Raw genomic sequence first — 17,037 nt, forward strand, 5'->3', positions numbered from 1 at the left:
TATATAAAGAAGTGGGCAGCATTACCTCCCATAAATGTAAACAAACCTGTTTGTTTCAGGCCTTGTCTATGCTACAAAGATCAGATAAGTGCACCTATGTTATGTCGACTTACAGACATCGCATAAATTATTGCGGTGGCTAATGTCCACACTACCCTCTTTTGGTCTGTAGTGTGTGTCCTCAACAGGAGTGCTTCCACCAACTTAAAAGGGGCAGTGTGGGGAGCTCCCTGCCAGGAGCCTTGCGGCCCACAGACTTCCAGGCATCTGGTGAAATAACCCCTCCCACTCACACACTCCCTGTTCCTCGCCAGGAACCAAGAGAAGCCAGGGGAAGCCACTCGCGGCTTCTCACTACCAGGGAGCAGAGTCCAGCCACCCTGGCTACTCACCCCACACTTCCCACAGGAGTCAGGCAGCTTTGTCAATTTTGGCTCAGCCAGGAGTGGGGTCCTAGTTGGGAGCAGGGTCCATTCACCCAGGCTCTTGTCCCACTCCCAGTTGGGAGTGGGATCCAGCTGCTCAGTTCTCCATGGGAGTGCCTTCTTGTCAAATGACAAGAATGACAGCCAACAGCTGATGTAAGGAATGCAGTGTCTATACTGATACTGCGTCACCCTAACTACACCAACATAAGTCCTACACCTCTCACTAAGGTGGTTTTATTATGTTTGCATACCAGGGGAGTTACATCGGTGGAAGGAACAATTCAGTGTGTACACTCTTCCACTGCTTCGTCAACAAAACTCTGTAGGGTAGACCATCTTTTGGAGATTGGCTGAACAAGAAGTAGGACTGAGTGGACTTGTAGGGTCTAAAGTTTTACACAGTTTTGTTTTGGAGTGCAGTTATGTAAAAAAAATAAAAAAATAATTCTACAGTTGTAAATTGCACTTTCACGAAAGATTGCACTACCGTACTTGTCTGAGGTGAATTGAAAAATACTGGTTTTTTAATCTTTTTTACAGTGCAAATATTTATAATAAATAATATAAAATGAATACTGTACACTTTGTATTCTGTGTTGTAACTGAAATCAATATATTTGAAAATGTTGAAAGCATCCACAAATGTTCAAATGAATGGTATTCTATTCTTGTTTAACAGTTCAATTGAAACGGCGATTAATTTTTAACTCGACAGCCCTAGTTTTGACTTATTTTGCTATTTTAAAATGCTCTTGGTAGACATTTGCCAGTGTTGAAATGAAAGACACTATATAGATTTGAATCTTATTGCTGTTATATAACAACTAACCCCCCCCCTTTTGGGGGGGAGGGGGTAGATGTATACGGTCATATATATTTATTGTGTGGATGTGATCTACATAATACATAGAGAGCTGCATACGCAGTCCACAACGGTAAATAAATTGAGAATCAATGTCTTAGACTAATAACTTTGGGAAAGAGACTTTATTCATTGTTCTGCATATGTTGTTATAAGGTGCTTTGCTGTGCCTATTATAATCCTACGTCGTAACAGAATACGTTTTATTTATCACAACAGAGTATTTAAAACATACCGTATGTTCTCTACCCCCAGCCATATGCATACAAAAACACCACCCAATAATATTTAAAACAATTTCAATCTAACGTTTAAATCTTTTTTTAAAAAAGTTTACTCTGATTACTGAGCTGAGCTCCTTCCACTTCCATGAGAGCTAACTGGAGTGAAGAATACACTGCATCTGGCACTGTAACCACGTCTTTAGACCACCTCAGGCAATTTTCTTTCTACTATAAAGAGAATTGCCAAATTTATATTAAACTAACCTTTGGCCAATTAGGCTTCAAAATAGTGGCCTTTTTTCCATCAACAAGGGCTCTCCTTTGGGGGGGGGGGGGGGGGGGGAGGGGGGAAAAAAAGGAAATATTTATTAGTATTGCAGTAATACCTAGAGTCCAGGATCTCACTGTGTTGGATACTTTACAGACATAAAAAAACCAGATCCTGCCCAAAATAACTTTTCATTTAAGTGTAAGACTATAGACAACAAACTTAAGGAGGGGGGGGGGGGGCTTAAAAAAGAAAAAGAAAGAAAGAAAGAGAATGAGACAATATTGGTCAGCATAATAAGCACAGCACACCAGCTGCCTAACCAATGTTTTTTTTTGTAGCCATCATGGTAGAGAAGAGCTGTAAGGAACCATTTCAGAGGAGGGAAAACAAGCCAGACTGAAGAGGGTCTAAAATGGTATAGGAGGAGAGGAACTCAAGAAAGCAGGAGTAGACAGTGCAATTAGTTTAGAAATGAAGGAGAGGGGGCAATCGCTTAAGAAGCAAATAGGGTTACAGTGGATTTTTGTTTTTTTAAGGTGGGAGAAACTAAAGCATGCTTGTGCTGCAAGGGAAGGGAGCATGAGAAGAGAGTTTGAGCACTGAGGAAAGGGAGGGGATCAGAGTGGGGGCAACGTACATCAGGAGAGGGGATGCGATGCAGCAGGCGGAAGGGTTAGAGGAAAAGATCAGATGAGCTGTAATATTTACAGGCTTTTGTTTGTATTTGGTGCTCTATTCAAAATATACATTTTTTTTCTAACGATGATGTTTACATCTTTCAAGTTCTCAATCATATTCTCCTTGTGGTATGTCCTTTCAAATGACCAGAAATCCAACCACACAAAAGATAACACATTTGCTAGATGGCTCTGCTCAGACAGACAAACAGCAATAAAATAAAAGGTTAAAGAGGACACAAATATGAAGCTTAATGAAGAATGGGGATTACAACACAGCTCACACTTTTACAACCATTTTCAATCTGCCTGACGACAACTAGTTTTATCCTGTATCCTTTATACTGTGCCATTATTACTTCAGGAAACCAAGCACTGCATATTCAAGGAATTCAAATACTATTTTACCAAGTATGCTGTCAATTCAGAGTTTGCAATTACAGGAAAATTCAGCATTGCAGATCCCAGATTTACTCACTCATATTGTCCAGTGCGAAGAAAACAGAGAGCCCGGTTACCGTAAAGAAGATGGTTTTCAGGACTTAAAAAGAATTCATTAAAAAGGTATTAGTTAATAAATTATATAACTTGTGAACAATATAAAGTTACTAATCAGAAGGAAAACAATTTTAATTTTTCACAATAAATTTCTCCAACCACTTCATTTCCTCAATATGTGCAAGTCTGTGACCCAATTCTACAAACACTTACAAATGTGCACAATTGTCCTAATCGGAATAGTCCCACTGATTTCAAAGGTATAATCTCAGCCAAGGTATGGAACTCTCAGTCAATTCTGACAATCCCCAGTCCTCTAGATCTTTCCCAGCTGTTTTCAGCCTGGTTTAAATACCCCTCACCTCCATTCCCTACTCCCCTGAGTAACAGGAGCAAAGCATTAGCGAAAATAAATTGTGGCTCAGCGCTGATGAATTTATTGAAGTGAAGTTCAAAAGCTTTGAGAGGATATATTTACCATGACTTTCTCTTAGCTCAATTTCACTTTCTCAGGCTAGAAAAAATGCCTGAGGTGCAGAAAGGCCAGCTGTACTGTAATATATATCCCACTTTATTTGGTGCTGAAATTAATGTTTTTTAGGCAAATTTATTCTTGTTTCTGAAGAATACATTAACACAACTACTCCATCAAACCCTCTTGCATAAATTGTAGACTTTCCTCTGTGCTTCAGGATCAATCCAATGCTATCCAGAGGATTTGAAGCAAAAGTCATCACAACAGCAAAACAGATTTCTCATTTGTGACTTGAACTATTGCCTAGGACTTTGTTTAACATAGGAAATCTCAAGAAAGAAAGAAAACAAGAGGATATTGTCTTCTATTTTGACTATTGTTCCAAACACTCTCCCAGCTAGCTGGGAATTTTGTTGCAGCAGACTGACAGCTAACAAAATTATCTGATTCAAAGAGGAAGACTGGCCTTGTGTTGTAAGCTTTACCACCATGCTTTCAAATACAACTATTTTTTTTTAAATTTATTACAGAAGTAGGCAACGTTTTATTACTGAATTATAGTAATGTCTAATTTGCAAGAGTTATAAGGGGTAAACTGAACACTGATGAGTGCTGGCCCACAGGATTTAAGTATCTTCCACTAAAATAGTAATTTTCATAAAGACATCACTTTTCAAACAACTTATCACTGCCCCTAACTATTGAGGAAAGCAGAGTACCAAAGTGGTGGGAAAGAAGATTAGCTTCTACACTGTCACATCAAGGAAGCAATTTTCCTGCCCACTTTTCTCAAGTTTGTCATCTTTGATTATAACTATAGTTCTCCCCTCAGTTCTATGAGCGACTAGGTTTCCACAAGCATTTACAACAATGCTGCATCTTTAACTCTTTAATTGCTGGACACATCAGAAAAAGCTGCAGAAAACAATGCCGGTAACAACTTGAGCATGCAATACATGAACTATGTTTTAATTGCCCATACCACTGTCCTAACCATTTTAGGAACTGACATGTACCAAAGTTTCTTCATCTCAGATAAGTGAACTGGTACAATCCACAAAGGCTTCTCTCTAATATGGATAGGAGCCCAAAAGCACTGCAGTTACAGAAGTTTTTTCAGTTCTCGTACTTCCATCTCACAATGCAATGCCTCATACCTGAAACCCTGCTATCAGCCACAGCACTGGGAACTATGGGAGGTGTTCTCTGCTGTCTCAACATGTAACAGTAAAACTATAGTTGTGCTTTGTGAAGACATACCAAAACGATTGGGGCTGGAATTTCCAAAGGGGATTTAAGGAGTTAAGTGCCCAACTCCCACTTCAATTGCACGGAGCATCTTATTTGAATGCCTTCTGAACAGCACTTAAATAGGTTCCTCCAGTAATCAAAGAAACCATTCCTGAAACTCAGTGGGAGTTAGCCACCCAGCTTCCTTGGGCCCCTTTGAGAATCCCAGTTCCTTATTAAAATGAGCATACAAAAATACAATTCTTGTGTGGAGGCCTCGGACTCTTGCAAGGATACATGATGCAACAAAACTGGAATGGTTTCTAGGTTTCTTTGTTTGGTGTAGACATCTAATGTTAAGTGCTCTTCAGAAAAATTAAAACAATATACCTAGCACAACTGAGTTTTCTGAATAGTAATAGTAGCAACACCTGATCGCTTTGACTCTCAACAGCATTTACTCTGAAGAGAAGGTTATTCTCCCTGTACAGTAACGGAGGTACTTTGAGATGTGTGCCCTATGGGTGCCCCACTTTAGGTGAGTCTGCGTCTCTGCGCCAGTCAGAGATTTTCGGTAGCAGTGCCCATTTGGGTCACATATGTATTTCCCCCATCTCATGCCAACAGCGGCGTGAGATGGGAGAACACATATAGCACTGTGGGGCAAAGCCGCCTTCAGTTCCTTCTCTACTGCACAGTCTATGTCTGAACTCCAACATAGAAGGGAGGAGGGCAAGTAGTGACGCACCCATAGGGGGACACATCTCAAAGAACCTCAGCTACTGCACAGGGTGAATAACCTTCTCTTCAAGTGGGTGCTCCACCTTAGGTGACTGTACAGCAGTGTCCCTCGTTGGAAGGATAGGGCTTCGGAGTCGGATTTCTGAGCGATAAGACAGTCAGTCCTAAGAGCATCCAATATCTAGTCCTATGCAATTGCATAGAGCTCTATCAATGTGTGGGCAGACACACAGGTGGCTGCTTTACAAATGTCTGTGATTAGTACATTGTTGAGGAAGGCTATAGAGATGGAAATTAACCTTGTGGAGTGTGTTCGAGTTCCCGGTAGGGGTTGCAAATCATGCTGACTATAGCAGAGGTGAATGCAACTGGAAATCCATTTAGAAAACCTTTGTTTAGATATGGCTGAGCTTTTTGATCTTGCAGTAATAGAAAGGAATAATTCTGGCAACTTTCTGAATGGTTTAGTTCTTTCAAGATAGAATGCTAGCACCCTTCTAACACCTAGCGTGTGGAGCCTAGCTTCCCTTTTATTCCCATGTGGCTTGGGGAAGAACAATAGGAGGTGAATAGGCTCATTCAGGTGGAATGAGGGAGGTATTTTTGGTGAGAACTTTGGATGTGGTTGTAAAGTAACTTTTTGGGTGGTACACCATGAGCGCCCCTATTTTCTCCACTCTTTGAGCATATATGATGGTCACAAGAAAGGCCATCTTTAGAAATAGATGTATGAACAAGCAGGTTGCCATGGGCTCAAACAGGGGACCACTAAGGCATGATAGCACCAGATTAAGGTTCCAAGGTGGAGTGGAATCTTGTATTTCAGGGTAGAGTTTCTGAATACCTCTGAGGAACAGTTTTGTTTTAGAGTGGCTAAATACTGAGTGTCCATCAATCTCGGGGTGGAGGGCTGTAATGGCTGCAAGATGTACTGTAATTGAATTTGAGGACAGTCCTGACTTTTTTTACTCCTAGGATGTAGTACAGTACCAGTGGCAGGGGAGAGGTGCTAGCCATGGCATGTCTACTGGCGCACCAGGTGTGGAATGTATTCCATTTGTGCAGGTAAGTATAACACAGTCAATCTTGATATTTAGTAGTATCCCATTTATGTCTTCAGAACAGGTCATCTTGGTAACATGAACCATAGAGGAGCCAGGCCTTCAGGTGGAGGATCCCTAGGTTCAGGAACAGGGTGAACAACTGGTGGGCAAACAGTCATCTGTAGGAGGTATGGGAACCATGTTTATCTGGGCCATGTTGAGGCTCTCAAGATGACTCTGGCTTGTTCTTATTTTGCAATTCACTTTGGGTATTAAGAGGATTGATGGAAAGGAGCATAGCAGATGTATTTCCCATTTGATGAAAAAGGCATCCCCCAGAAACTGGTGGCTTACTCCTGCTCTTGAGCAGAACTGTGGGCATTTTGTGTTTCTAGGTGTGGTAAAGAGGTCCATGCTTGGGAATCCCCCAAATCTGAATATCTTGTGTAGGATCATCGTATCTAGCTCCCAATCATGCTCCTGTGAGAATTTCCTACTTGGTGCATCTGCTATGGTGTTTTGACATCCCAGTAAGTAAGTAGCTGAGATTTGATGTTGTGGTGAATTCATCAATTCCATAATTTCAGTGCTTCAGTGCTCAGGGATTGTGACCTTCCTCCCCCTTGATGGTTTACGTCAAACATGAAAGTGATATTGTCTGTCATTACCTTTTTGTCTTTGTTTCTGATAAAAAGTGTGAACATGTGCTCCAGACTGTTTGTAGTTCCAATAGGTTGATATATAAAATTGACTCTGAAGAGGACCACTTACTCTCTACTGCAGTCTTGCAAGTGTGCTCCCCACCCCAACAGAGATGCATCCATTGTCAATATTAGCGACGGTGGTGGTTGTATGAAGGGAACCCCAGCACACACATTGTGGGGCTTTGTCCACCAATCTAGTGAGCTTTTGACTGAGACTGACATTGAAAGACATTTGTTCAAGTTGTGTCTGTGTGGAATGTATACTATCCTGAGCTATCCCGGAAGGCAACGCATATGTTGTCTGGCATGTCTCACAACAAAGGTGGTTGTTGCCATATGTCCTAGTAGTTGTAAGCATGTTCTGGCTGATAGCTGTAAACTGATTTGCACCACAGAGATCAAATTGATTAGGGTGGTAAATCAGAGTTGGTAATAAGGCTTTGGCCTCTGCTGCATCAAGTAGGTCCCAATAAATTCTAGATGTTGTATTGTAAGTGTTGATTTTTCAATGTTTCGTTGGAGGCCTAGTTGTGAGAAAAGGGCCATCAACCTTTGTGTCACTACTAGGCTGTCTCTGAGAGGGGGCTTTGAGCAGACAAATTGTCCAAATATAGGAATACCATAATTCCATTTGTGGAGGTGTGCCGCCGCCGCTGCCGCCACCACCACCACCACCACCGCCGCCGCCGCCACAAGGACCTTGGAGAACACCCTAGGTGCCATAGAAAGGCCAAACAGAAGTTTCTTTTACTGGTAATGATCCTACTCCAAAACAAATCTGAGGAATCTCCTGTATGATGGATGTATGGTGATCTGGAAATATGCGTCTTGTAGGTCAAAGGCCAAGAACCAACCCCTTGCTCCAGTGCTGGGATTATTGTTAACGTGACCATTCTGAATCTTTGTATTCTGTCAAACTTGTTGAGTTTTCTTAAGTCTAAAATGGGTCTCCGCCTGATGCTCTTTTTTGGGATTAGAAAATAGTTTAAATAAAAGCTTCAGTACTGCACTGGAACTGGTTCTACAGCACCCAAGTGCAGGAAGTGGTTTATTTCCTCCCATAAAAGGTGCTCCCAAGAAAGGTACCTGTAGAAGGACGTGGAGAGAGAGTAGGTAGGAGGGAGGGAGGTAAACTGAATTAAGTATCTGCTATTGATAATTTCTAATACCTACTTTTTCAAGGTGATACTCTACCATATTGGGTAAAACGGGGTCAGGTGGCCTCCAAACTGATAGACATTTTCTGGTGGTTGCAGCACATGGGATTGGAAGAGGCATCTTGGGGCCTCGACCAAATTTTTAAATTGTTGTTTGTAAGTGCGTTGTTAGGTCGTGGATGACTGAGATGGAGATGGCCTACCTTTTGTAGCCCTCTGTCTTCGTCTTTGCAGATCACATGAAACGTATGAAGCAGGTCTCAATCACTGTGCAGAATGGCATTTATTTGGCCTTCTTTTCTGCGCAGGTGTCTCGAAACCTCAAGATTGACGAGTTGCTCTAGAATCCTTTAAGGAATGTAGGGATTCATCCGTCTTGTCTGCAAACAATTTTGGTCTTTCAAAGGAATTGCCTGCCCCACTCGTTCACAGCCTCGACCACAAATGAATCCAGGGAGGGATGTGAAAATAGGAATTCCATGCCCTTAGAGGGAACATAATACGTTTTGTCCACTCTTTTACAGGTGTCCGGTACTATGACAGGTGTCCGCCAGATAGTCTTAGCTGGGTCCATTGGTACCTCGTTTACATAGAGTGCAATTTTCGATAAGGGTGACATTTGGAGTACAGAAGAACCTCAGAGTTACTGAACACCAAGTTACAAACTGACTGATCAACCACAGACCTCATTTGGAACCAGAAGTACGCAATCAGGCAGCAGAGACAAAAGTAAACACTGTACAGTACTGTATTAAACAAACTACTAAAAAAATAAAGGGAAAGCTTTAAAAAGATTTGACACGGTAAGGAAATGGTTTCTGTGCTTGTTTCATTTAAATTATGATGGTTAAAAGCAGCATTTTTCTTCTGCATAGTAAAGTTTCAAAGCTGTATTAAGTCTGTCTTCAGCTGTAAACTTTTGTAAGACCATACCATTTTGTTCAGAGTTACAAACAATCTCCGTTCTGGAAGTGTTTAACTCTGAGGTTCTATTGTATATCCAGTAATACGCTTTGAGACTCTCTAACTTATTCCAAAAGTAGTTGTAGTGAGTCTGCAATTCTCTTAAATAGTTCTTCGATTGTTTAAAATCATCAGCTACTGTCAGTGGAGGAGGCATGACAGCCTCGTCTATTGAGGAGTAGGAAGAGAGGATGGAAAAGCCACCTCTCCAAAGTCTCACCTTAGGCTTGGGGGGTCTACTTATGGGGGATGATGGGGAGTGTCTCTCTCTCTCTCTCTTTGTGAGTGCTAGGAGGCCTGGTATACAGCCCACAAATCCCAGTAAGGCCATTATGGTGGGAATGGCATGGGTGGTGGCATCCATGTATCTCCATATCCCCGTGTGCTTCACCCCTATGCTGATATCCAGTCTGTACCAATGGGTCTGGTCTGGTAGTTGTCTGGTGAAATGGGGAGTGGTGTGTTGATGAGAAGTAAATGGCCTTTTCCTCACCATCGTCCTCCTCACTGGAAAGGGAAGGGGCAGATCTGGTCAGTAGCGTAGATTGCGACAGTACCAAGCACACTGGGGTTGTGATGCTTACCGAAGCAATATCGATCGGTAATGAGGAGATTCTGTATCTCAGATACCAACAAAGCCTTCTCAAAACAAAATACTTGCAGTAGTGCAAACATCAATACTGAGGAAGACATTAGCAATTGCACGGCTGTAGCTGAAGCGGTTGTTGGTGCTGGTGGGGCTCTAAGCTCTGTTGAGGGACCAGTAGGTGGCGCTGCAGGCTGTTCCGGTGCCAATCTGATGGGTGCCGCATGTCTGAGCGGCTCTGTCAATACTGTCTTGGAGAAGCTAGGTCTCTTTCTCCCACTTCTTTCCGAGCCTGCCCTCTTAGGGTCCTTGCCTTTAACAGCACCAGCGGTATCTGAGGATTCCACCAACTCAAAGGTATTCAACCTTGATCCGGTCAGTGCATTGAGTACGTCAGGGATCTTTTCTTTTTAAACTGATACCCTAGTAGGGGACAGGGTGGATAAAAATCAATGATTTCTTTTTTATTATTATTTAAATCGGATTTTTTAATATTTTTTTTTAAATCAAAGTACTAGATTTCTCTCGTTTAAAAAATAGCAGTTACAATTAAATCTCATCAGAAATATGCTAATTCTACACTTAAAGTCTCATAAAAATGAATTAATGGCTCTAGTCTGTCCAGCCTACCTACCAACTCTAGCTTCTTTAAAGTTCTGGGCTTTCAGTTTCTGTTTCTCAGCAGACTCAAGTCACATGTGCAAAGAAAGACACAGGCTGGATAGGACTGTTGTTCTGTGCTTATGTGGTGATGGACCTGTGCCAAGCAAAGGCAGAGGAGTTACTTAAGACAATGTCTTAAAGGCACCGAGAATATTTTCATCATTTGGTATTATTCACTCAATGCTGCAAATGTGGCAAAGATGAGACGATACTTAGAAGAAGAAATGGAAGGATTCTTCTTAATAACAGATGGCTGCAGTGCCCATTTAATGCATCTTTTAGCCAAAGATTTAAGTACGTCTTCTCCAGGAATAAAAGAAAAGTCGCAAAATACTTCCATAGCAACCTTTTTGCTTCAGCTTCATTGAAGAGAGCAGGAAGATGCAAACTAATTCTCCCTCAAGATGTTTGATGGAATTCCGTGGTTGATTGTTTTGAACACTTTATTAAGAACTGGCCTATTCTTCTAAAACTTTGGGAAGAAAAACGTGATAAAATAGATGGAGGTATCTAATCCAAAGTATCTAACATTGGATTAAAGAGGAACGTAGAGGATATGTTCAGTATACTGAAGCCTATATCCATAGGCTTAAGCAAACTTCAGAGAAATTGTTGCTGCATTGCTGATGCTGTCGAAATTTGGAAGGCACTTCAAGAGATATTGAAGAAAGAAGTACCTCATCAGAAAATTAAACTGCAGACAATAAAGAAGTGAATCGATCAAGCACTAACTCCACCTCATTTTCTTGCAAACATTCTCGACCCCAGATACAAAGGTAGATGCCTAACTTCTGAAGAAGATGCTGCCTTGGCATGGGCAACTCAAAATTACTGCTCTGTCATGCCAGTCATAATAAATTTCAGGGCTGAAGCAGAACCCTTTAAACAGTACATGTTTACTGATGATGTTTTGAACAAAGTCAATCCCCTGAATTGGTGGAAATCATTAGCCAGGCACCTTGAAACAGAGTTCTTTCAGTTGCTAAGCCAATTTTTCACAGCAGTAGCTTCCTCTGCAGGCTGACACAGAATATTTTCATTGTTAGGTATTATTCATTCAAAGCTAAGAAATCAACTGGGAGTTTAAAAAGCAGGAAAATTATATTTCTGTTTCAGTCTATGAATAATAATGACAGTGGAAGTGGGGAAGATGAGAGCTAGTTTTAGAAGTTTTAAGGACAGCGTACGTTTAGGGTTGTGATGACTTGTCTGTTAAGAGTTAATCAATCAAATTTGAAAATTAAAAAAAAGTTTGAGAGCAGTCAGCCGGCAACTCAGGAGACTGCTGCAATTGCAAATGTGAAACATTTATGTAACATTTAAGGTTTAGTTTAATAAAATGTAAGTGCTATTGTGTTTGTGATTTAGTTCTTACCATTCCTAATGTACTGCTGCTGCCTCTGCAGCTTGACACAGGTAATGAGTATTATGTACTATTTCATAAATTAATAAAAATCAAGTTATCAAAAAAATGACACAAAGCATACCCTCCTAGATGTTGTAAAATGCTGTATTGAGTTGTAAGTTAACATGTTTTAGTGATCAGATTTGCTCCATTGTTTAAGAAATGTGTGAAGTATCAGTGGGAAACTTAATTTAAATCAACGATTTTCTCTTGGTGATTTAAATAGCCATTTAAATCAATCCACCCTGATAGGGGAGGTCGTTGTCCACTTCTTGGTGGCCTTTTGTGAGAACTGCAATAGTTTCCTCCGTAATGGTAGTGTGGAATTTCTCTCTGAAGCCACCATCAAGGTTGATGGGGACTGGTGGCTAAAGGTGGTCTCTGGGCCCAGGTCAGAAGCTGGACTCAGTGAGCTCTTCATCATGATCAGTTTTAACTTCAGGTCTCTGGCTTGTCTGGTACATGCCTTGAGCGTGAAGTAACGCGTACATTTTTGTGATACATGTGCCTCTCATAGGCAGCGGATGCACCGAGTGTGCCTGTCATTGATGGGGATAGCCTCCCAGCAAGAGAGACACCGTTTGAACTCAAGGGATCCAGGCACGCTCCTCTTTTCTCAGTATCTTTCTCTAACAGGAAGGAGTACTGGGAAGAAAACGGCATTACTCTATGGATAATAGATTTCTTTTGTTTAAAAAAATATATATTTTTTTTTTTAAACAAGAAAAATAAAATGAGGGAAAAAGAGGATAGTTCAAATTAACTCACTCTACTCTATCACTCAACAATAACACCACCATATAATAACACCAAAGATAAACTAAACAGGCTCTGCTGAGGGCTCTGTCCCAGGCCAAGAGTGGTTAAGAAGGAACTGAAGGTGGTTTGGCTGCACAGTGAAATAAAGAGGTGCCTAAAGCAGCACAAGATGGGGGGCAGGGCGGAAGAGTGCATGTGTGGCCCAAATGGGCACTGTTACTGAAAAATCCGATCACAGTCACAGGGACGCAGACTCACTGAAGTGGAGCACCCATATGGGACACTACACGAAGAAATCTACTTTATTACTTCGCACACAATCTGAGGGGAGACATTAGGAAGGCATCAATCCTTCCAAATGCAAGTCTACAATATATGTCTTACATGCATGGGTTAGCATGACCACCAATACTCCCAAAGTTAGGATTTTTTTAAGAAGTTCAGTCTTTCCACAGACATAACTGAATTTGCCAAAAGCAGCACTTGCTTGTGATAGCACTGGTAAAAATTTCAGCAAACCAATGTTTTGTTGCTAATTCGTTTTATAAGGCACAGCATTATATACTAAATAAATACTGTTCCATTTGCATGAACAATATTTGTTTTAGTTTTACTCTTATTGTTTCTCATTTGAAGTCATTGTGACTCTGGCTGGATTGGGGGGGGGGGGGGGCATTTATTATATTATTTAACATCAATATGTCAAAATCATAATAATTAATGTGAGATATGCCATGTCAGATACTGTTAGCAAGGCTATAATGTGTTAAGTAAGATGATGATGTTTATGTTCATGTGTTATATGTGTAATGGAAGTTATGGATATGTTTGTATCTGTATTTCAACTTGTACTGTGTTTCTGGGCTACACCCCAGACAGGATGGCTGCAGCACTAGCCTGCTTAATAGCCCATTAAAGAAATTCACAGGTACAATGGGCCTAGGGGGAGAAGCCAGGGATATACCTGATGAGCCACAAGGACTTACTCATGTGATCCTGGAATCCATCTTATTCCTGTAAATTTCCACAAGCAGCATGGCAAAGGCCAAAGGACATAAAAGGCAGCTGCACCACATCCATTTTGTCTTCAGTACCAGTCTTCAGTTTTCACCTACCTCTGGATCAACTCATCTACAACTAAACTGAACTTAAGCTGTGAAACAAAGGACTGAAACCCATCCAGGTACTGGATGTACACCACAGGGGCCACACAAGCCTGCAAACTCCACAATTCTACTGGAAATCTGATGTAAACAGACTTCCGATCATTTGTATGTATGTGATTGTTTTAATCCTTTAACATTTCTCTTATGGTTTGTTTCTTTCCTTTTATAATAAACCTTTAGTTTTAGTTACTAAAGGATTGGCTGGCAGTGTGGTATTTTGGGTAAGATCTAAACTTATATTGATCTGGTACTGTGGCTGATTCTTTGAGGTCAGAAGACACCTTTTTGGTAAAGAGCATAGAGTTTTAAATAACTGGTCTCTTTACCGGATCTAGTGGCTGATTGGGAGCCAGGGACTGAAATGCGGTAAAAGGGGCTGTGTATATTTTGTTTTAGCTTCTTGATAACCAGTGTGGGGAATCAGAAGCATTTTGTGGCTGGTTGGAACTCTGACTTCAGTGTCACCCACCAGTGCCGGGAAAATCTGCTCTCCTTCTACAGCCTGCCCTAACCCTGGCATTTTCAGGTGGTTACCCTAGGCACGGATGGGTCACAGACATAACTGTGAAAGTTTCCACAGCCACCAAAAGATAACTTCAGGGACTTCAGAGAAGGAATAAGCAACACATATGGATGAAACTTAGCATGTTCTCAAGATAAATCTTGCCTACATTAGAAAATTTTAAAAACCACAAAACCCTAAATATCCCACTGGTGCCAGCACTGGATCAGGTACACTAGTGCTAGCAATACTGAGAGCCCTACTGTAGAAAGCTATCAGTTTCAGCAGCGTATTCTGTTTTTCTGATAGACCACATTTAACAGACAGCACTGAAAGGGTCTTCTGAAGCTAAAGGGTCATTTTCTCTAGGGCTATCAATACTGTTAACGCCGGTGTTGCTGAACTAGTATTAGTAATGGTAGGCATTTTTTGTAAAACTTCTCTAACAAAGATAAAAAGGGTCTTTAGTACTAAGATAGGAAACAGAAAATGAATGTAGACAAAACTCTGTGCTAAGTCAGTTAGGCATCATCTGGTTTTTAAATGGGTGGTCAACAAACCAGGACAACTCTGAAAAAGGTAAAAATGTAAGACACACAAAGATGATCCAACTAGTTGACTTAGTTCTTACCAAAATTCTATGGCTTTAGTGTATGAGTTTATAGCAAAATCCAAGTTCTCTTGGGAAAACTCACAATTTCCTCTCTTTTTCATAAATTCACTTTTCTGTAAGATCAAGAAAAACAAATATGCAACCAAATCAGAATTAAACCCAACTGTAATGAGAACTGCAAAAATAGTTAACAATATGCATTTAAGTGTTGTATCAGTCTGTATACCGAATGCTGAAATGTACTCACAAGAAGTTGATTTGGAGCAGTGTAATTATCTTAAAACTCCTACTAAGTGTTGGGGCATGATCCTATGAGAGGACTATTTATCTATGGTCAATGGCTTTCATAGAAGTTTCTGTAACTTTGGCTATCTTTGATCTCACTTGTTTAAAATGGATTTCTTCAGGTTCCCCCCCCAAGCATTTTGTCCTACCTTTATACAGTTTTCACAACTCTGAGCTTCAAACTCTTCAACTAAATTGCAGTCTTCCAATACAACTTTAGTTATATAATGTTTATCTGTAGGCAGAAATTAGTAAGGTAAGAAAAAAATAACCAAAGCCAAACAACAATCAGTTTGACTTGCTTTTAACAATCACTGTATAGTCTACAACTAGAAATTGGATGTGTCAAGTTTGTTTTCCCCCTCATCAATACGAGAAACAGAAGTAAGCTAAGACAAAGTAATAAATTTCAGACAGAATGTAGAAATGTTTTATGCTGATGTGGAAACAAAAATAAAGTCCCGATTCAGCAAGGTACTTAATTGCAAGCATGTGCCTAACTTCAAGCATGTGAGCAATCCCAATGAAGTCAGTTATACTACTCAAATATTTGAAGCTGGTATGTATTTAAGTACCTTGCTGAATCAAGGACTAAAAGATCCTGCCTTTATACTAAAAACCCAAATGCTGCTATCCTCAGGCAATAACAGAAGAGTCTGAGCTTTTAAATCTAGAAAGCAAAACTCTAGTATACAAACCATTAATTGGATCTCAAAAGAAGTCTACACCTGAATACCATGGAGCTTTTTGCTATTACAATAGAATTTTTTCTATCGTAATAGGAGTTAAATTGTCATATATCTGAATAATTTATTCAAAAGTTTCATGAAGCTGAAACAAATATTATTCAACTCTAATCACAGTAATATAACAAATAGATATAAATGTTTTAACCATCACAGTTATGTGATAGACTGAGCAGCAATTAAGACAATAGTGGAAAGTGAGAGGCTGAGATATACAGCCTGGTATAAGAGGCTTGAGGCCTGAACTAAAACAGCAGTCAGGGCCTGCTGATATAAAGCAAAGTTAGCAAAAATCAGGCTGTGAGCAGAAGTCAGACCCTCTTACAAAACACGCCTGCTTGCAAGTTCAAATAACCTGGCAAGAACAAAGCTGCTATTACAAAAACAAACATTCCTAAGAAGTACTAGGCACAGTTCACTCACACGAACACATTCCAGAAGGGTGGTACCAGAACACCTCGATACCAAGTATGGCATAAACACATTCACCGAAGTAACAAGGACACCCATCCTAGTCACGTGATACCACAAGAGACAAAACCTCATGAGCAAGATGACTTAAAAAACTATGATGGTATCCAACAGTCAAAACTGTCTCCAAATGTTTTTAAATTGTTTTAACTTTGAAACTGACCTCTCATTAGTTTCTAATGGACCAAAATTATAAGTGTCCTAATCTGCATAAAGAGAGTCAAACTGGTGGACTCCTGTTTAATTATTTTTACTAGACTTCAGACAATTTTTAGAAAGTATCAGTGATTCACTTCTTTATAATTATATTTGTTTTGACTTTTGTTACACTGAAGTCTTCCATCAAATGTTAGAACAGACTTGTTTCCTTTAATAGTCATTCTTGAAAAGGAAGGTAAGTAAAAAAAATGTCCTGGTTTATTATCTCTCTGAGAAAAAAAACATACTTCAGGCCAAGTGGGATTCAGATTCCAATGTGATGGAGCACATCCCAGTTATCAAAAGCTTATTTTTTCAACAGCAGGGGGATATCATACCAACGACAGCTGCAGCAAGAACGATGATAAAC

At 40.3% G+C, this 17,037-nt stretch overlaps 1 protein-coding gene across 5 annotated transcripts in view; it reads right to left on the reverse strand.

The window, feature by feature from the left end:
* TTC3 (tetratricopeptide repeat domain 3) overlaps positions 1 to 17,037 on the reverse strand; it is a 133,364-nt gene that overhangs the window by 87,220 nt on the left and 29,107 nt on the right. For all 5 annotated transcript variants that reach the window (XM_067545260.1, XM_067545261.1, XM_067545259.1 and 2 more), the window contains 4 exons: positions 15,402 to 15,487; positions 14,986 to 15,080; positions 2,941 to 3,003; positions 1,779 to 1,833 (listed from right to left, as the gene is read on the reverse strand). In XM_067545260.1, the coding sequence (XP_067401361.1) occupies positions 1,779 to 1,833; positions 2,941 to 3,003; positions 14,986 to 15,080; positions 15,402 to 15,487 (299 nt within the window). The remainder of the gene's footprint in view (positions 1 to 1,778; positions 1,834 to 2,940; positions 3,004 to 14,985; positions 15,081 to 15,401; positions 15,488 to 17,037) is intronic.

Source organism: Emydura macquarii, unplaced genomic scaffold, assembly GCF_026122565.2.
Source record: "Emydura macquarii macquarii isolate MOO-44397 ecotype Brisbane River unplaced genomic scaffold, CSIRO-AGI_Emac_v2 contig_1043, whole genome shotgun sequence".
NCBI classification, from domain to species: domain Eukaryota; kingdom Metazoa; phylum Chordata; order Testudines; family Chelidae; genus Emydura; species Emydura macquarii.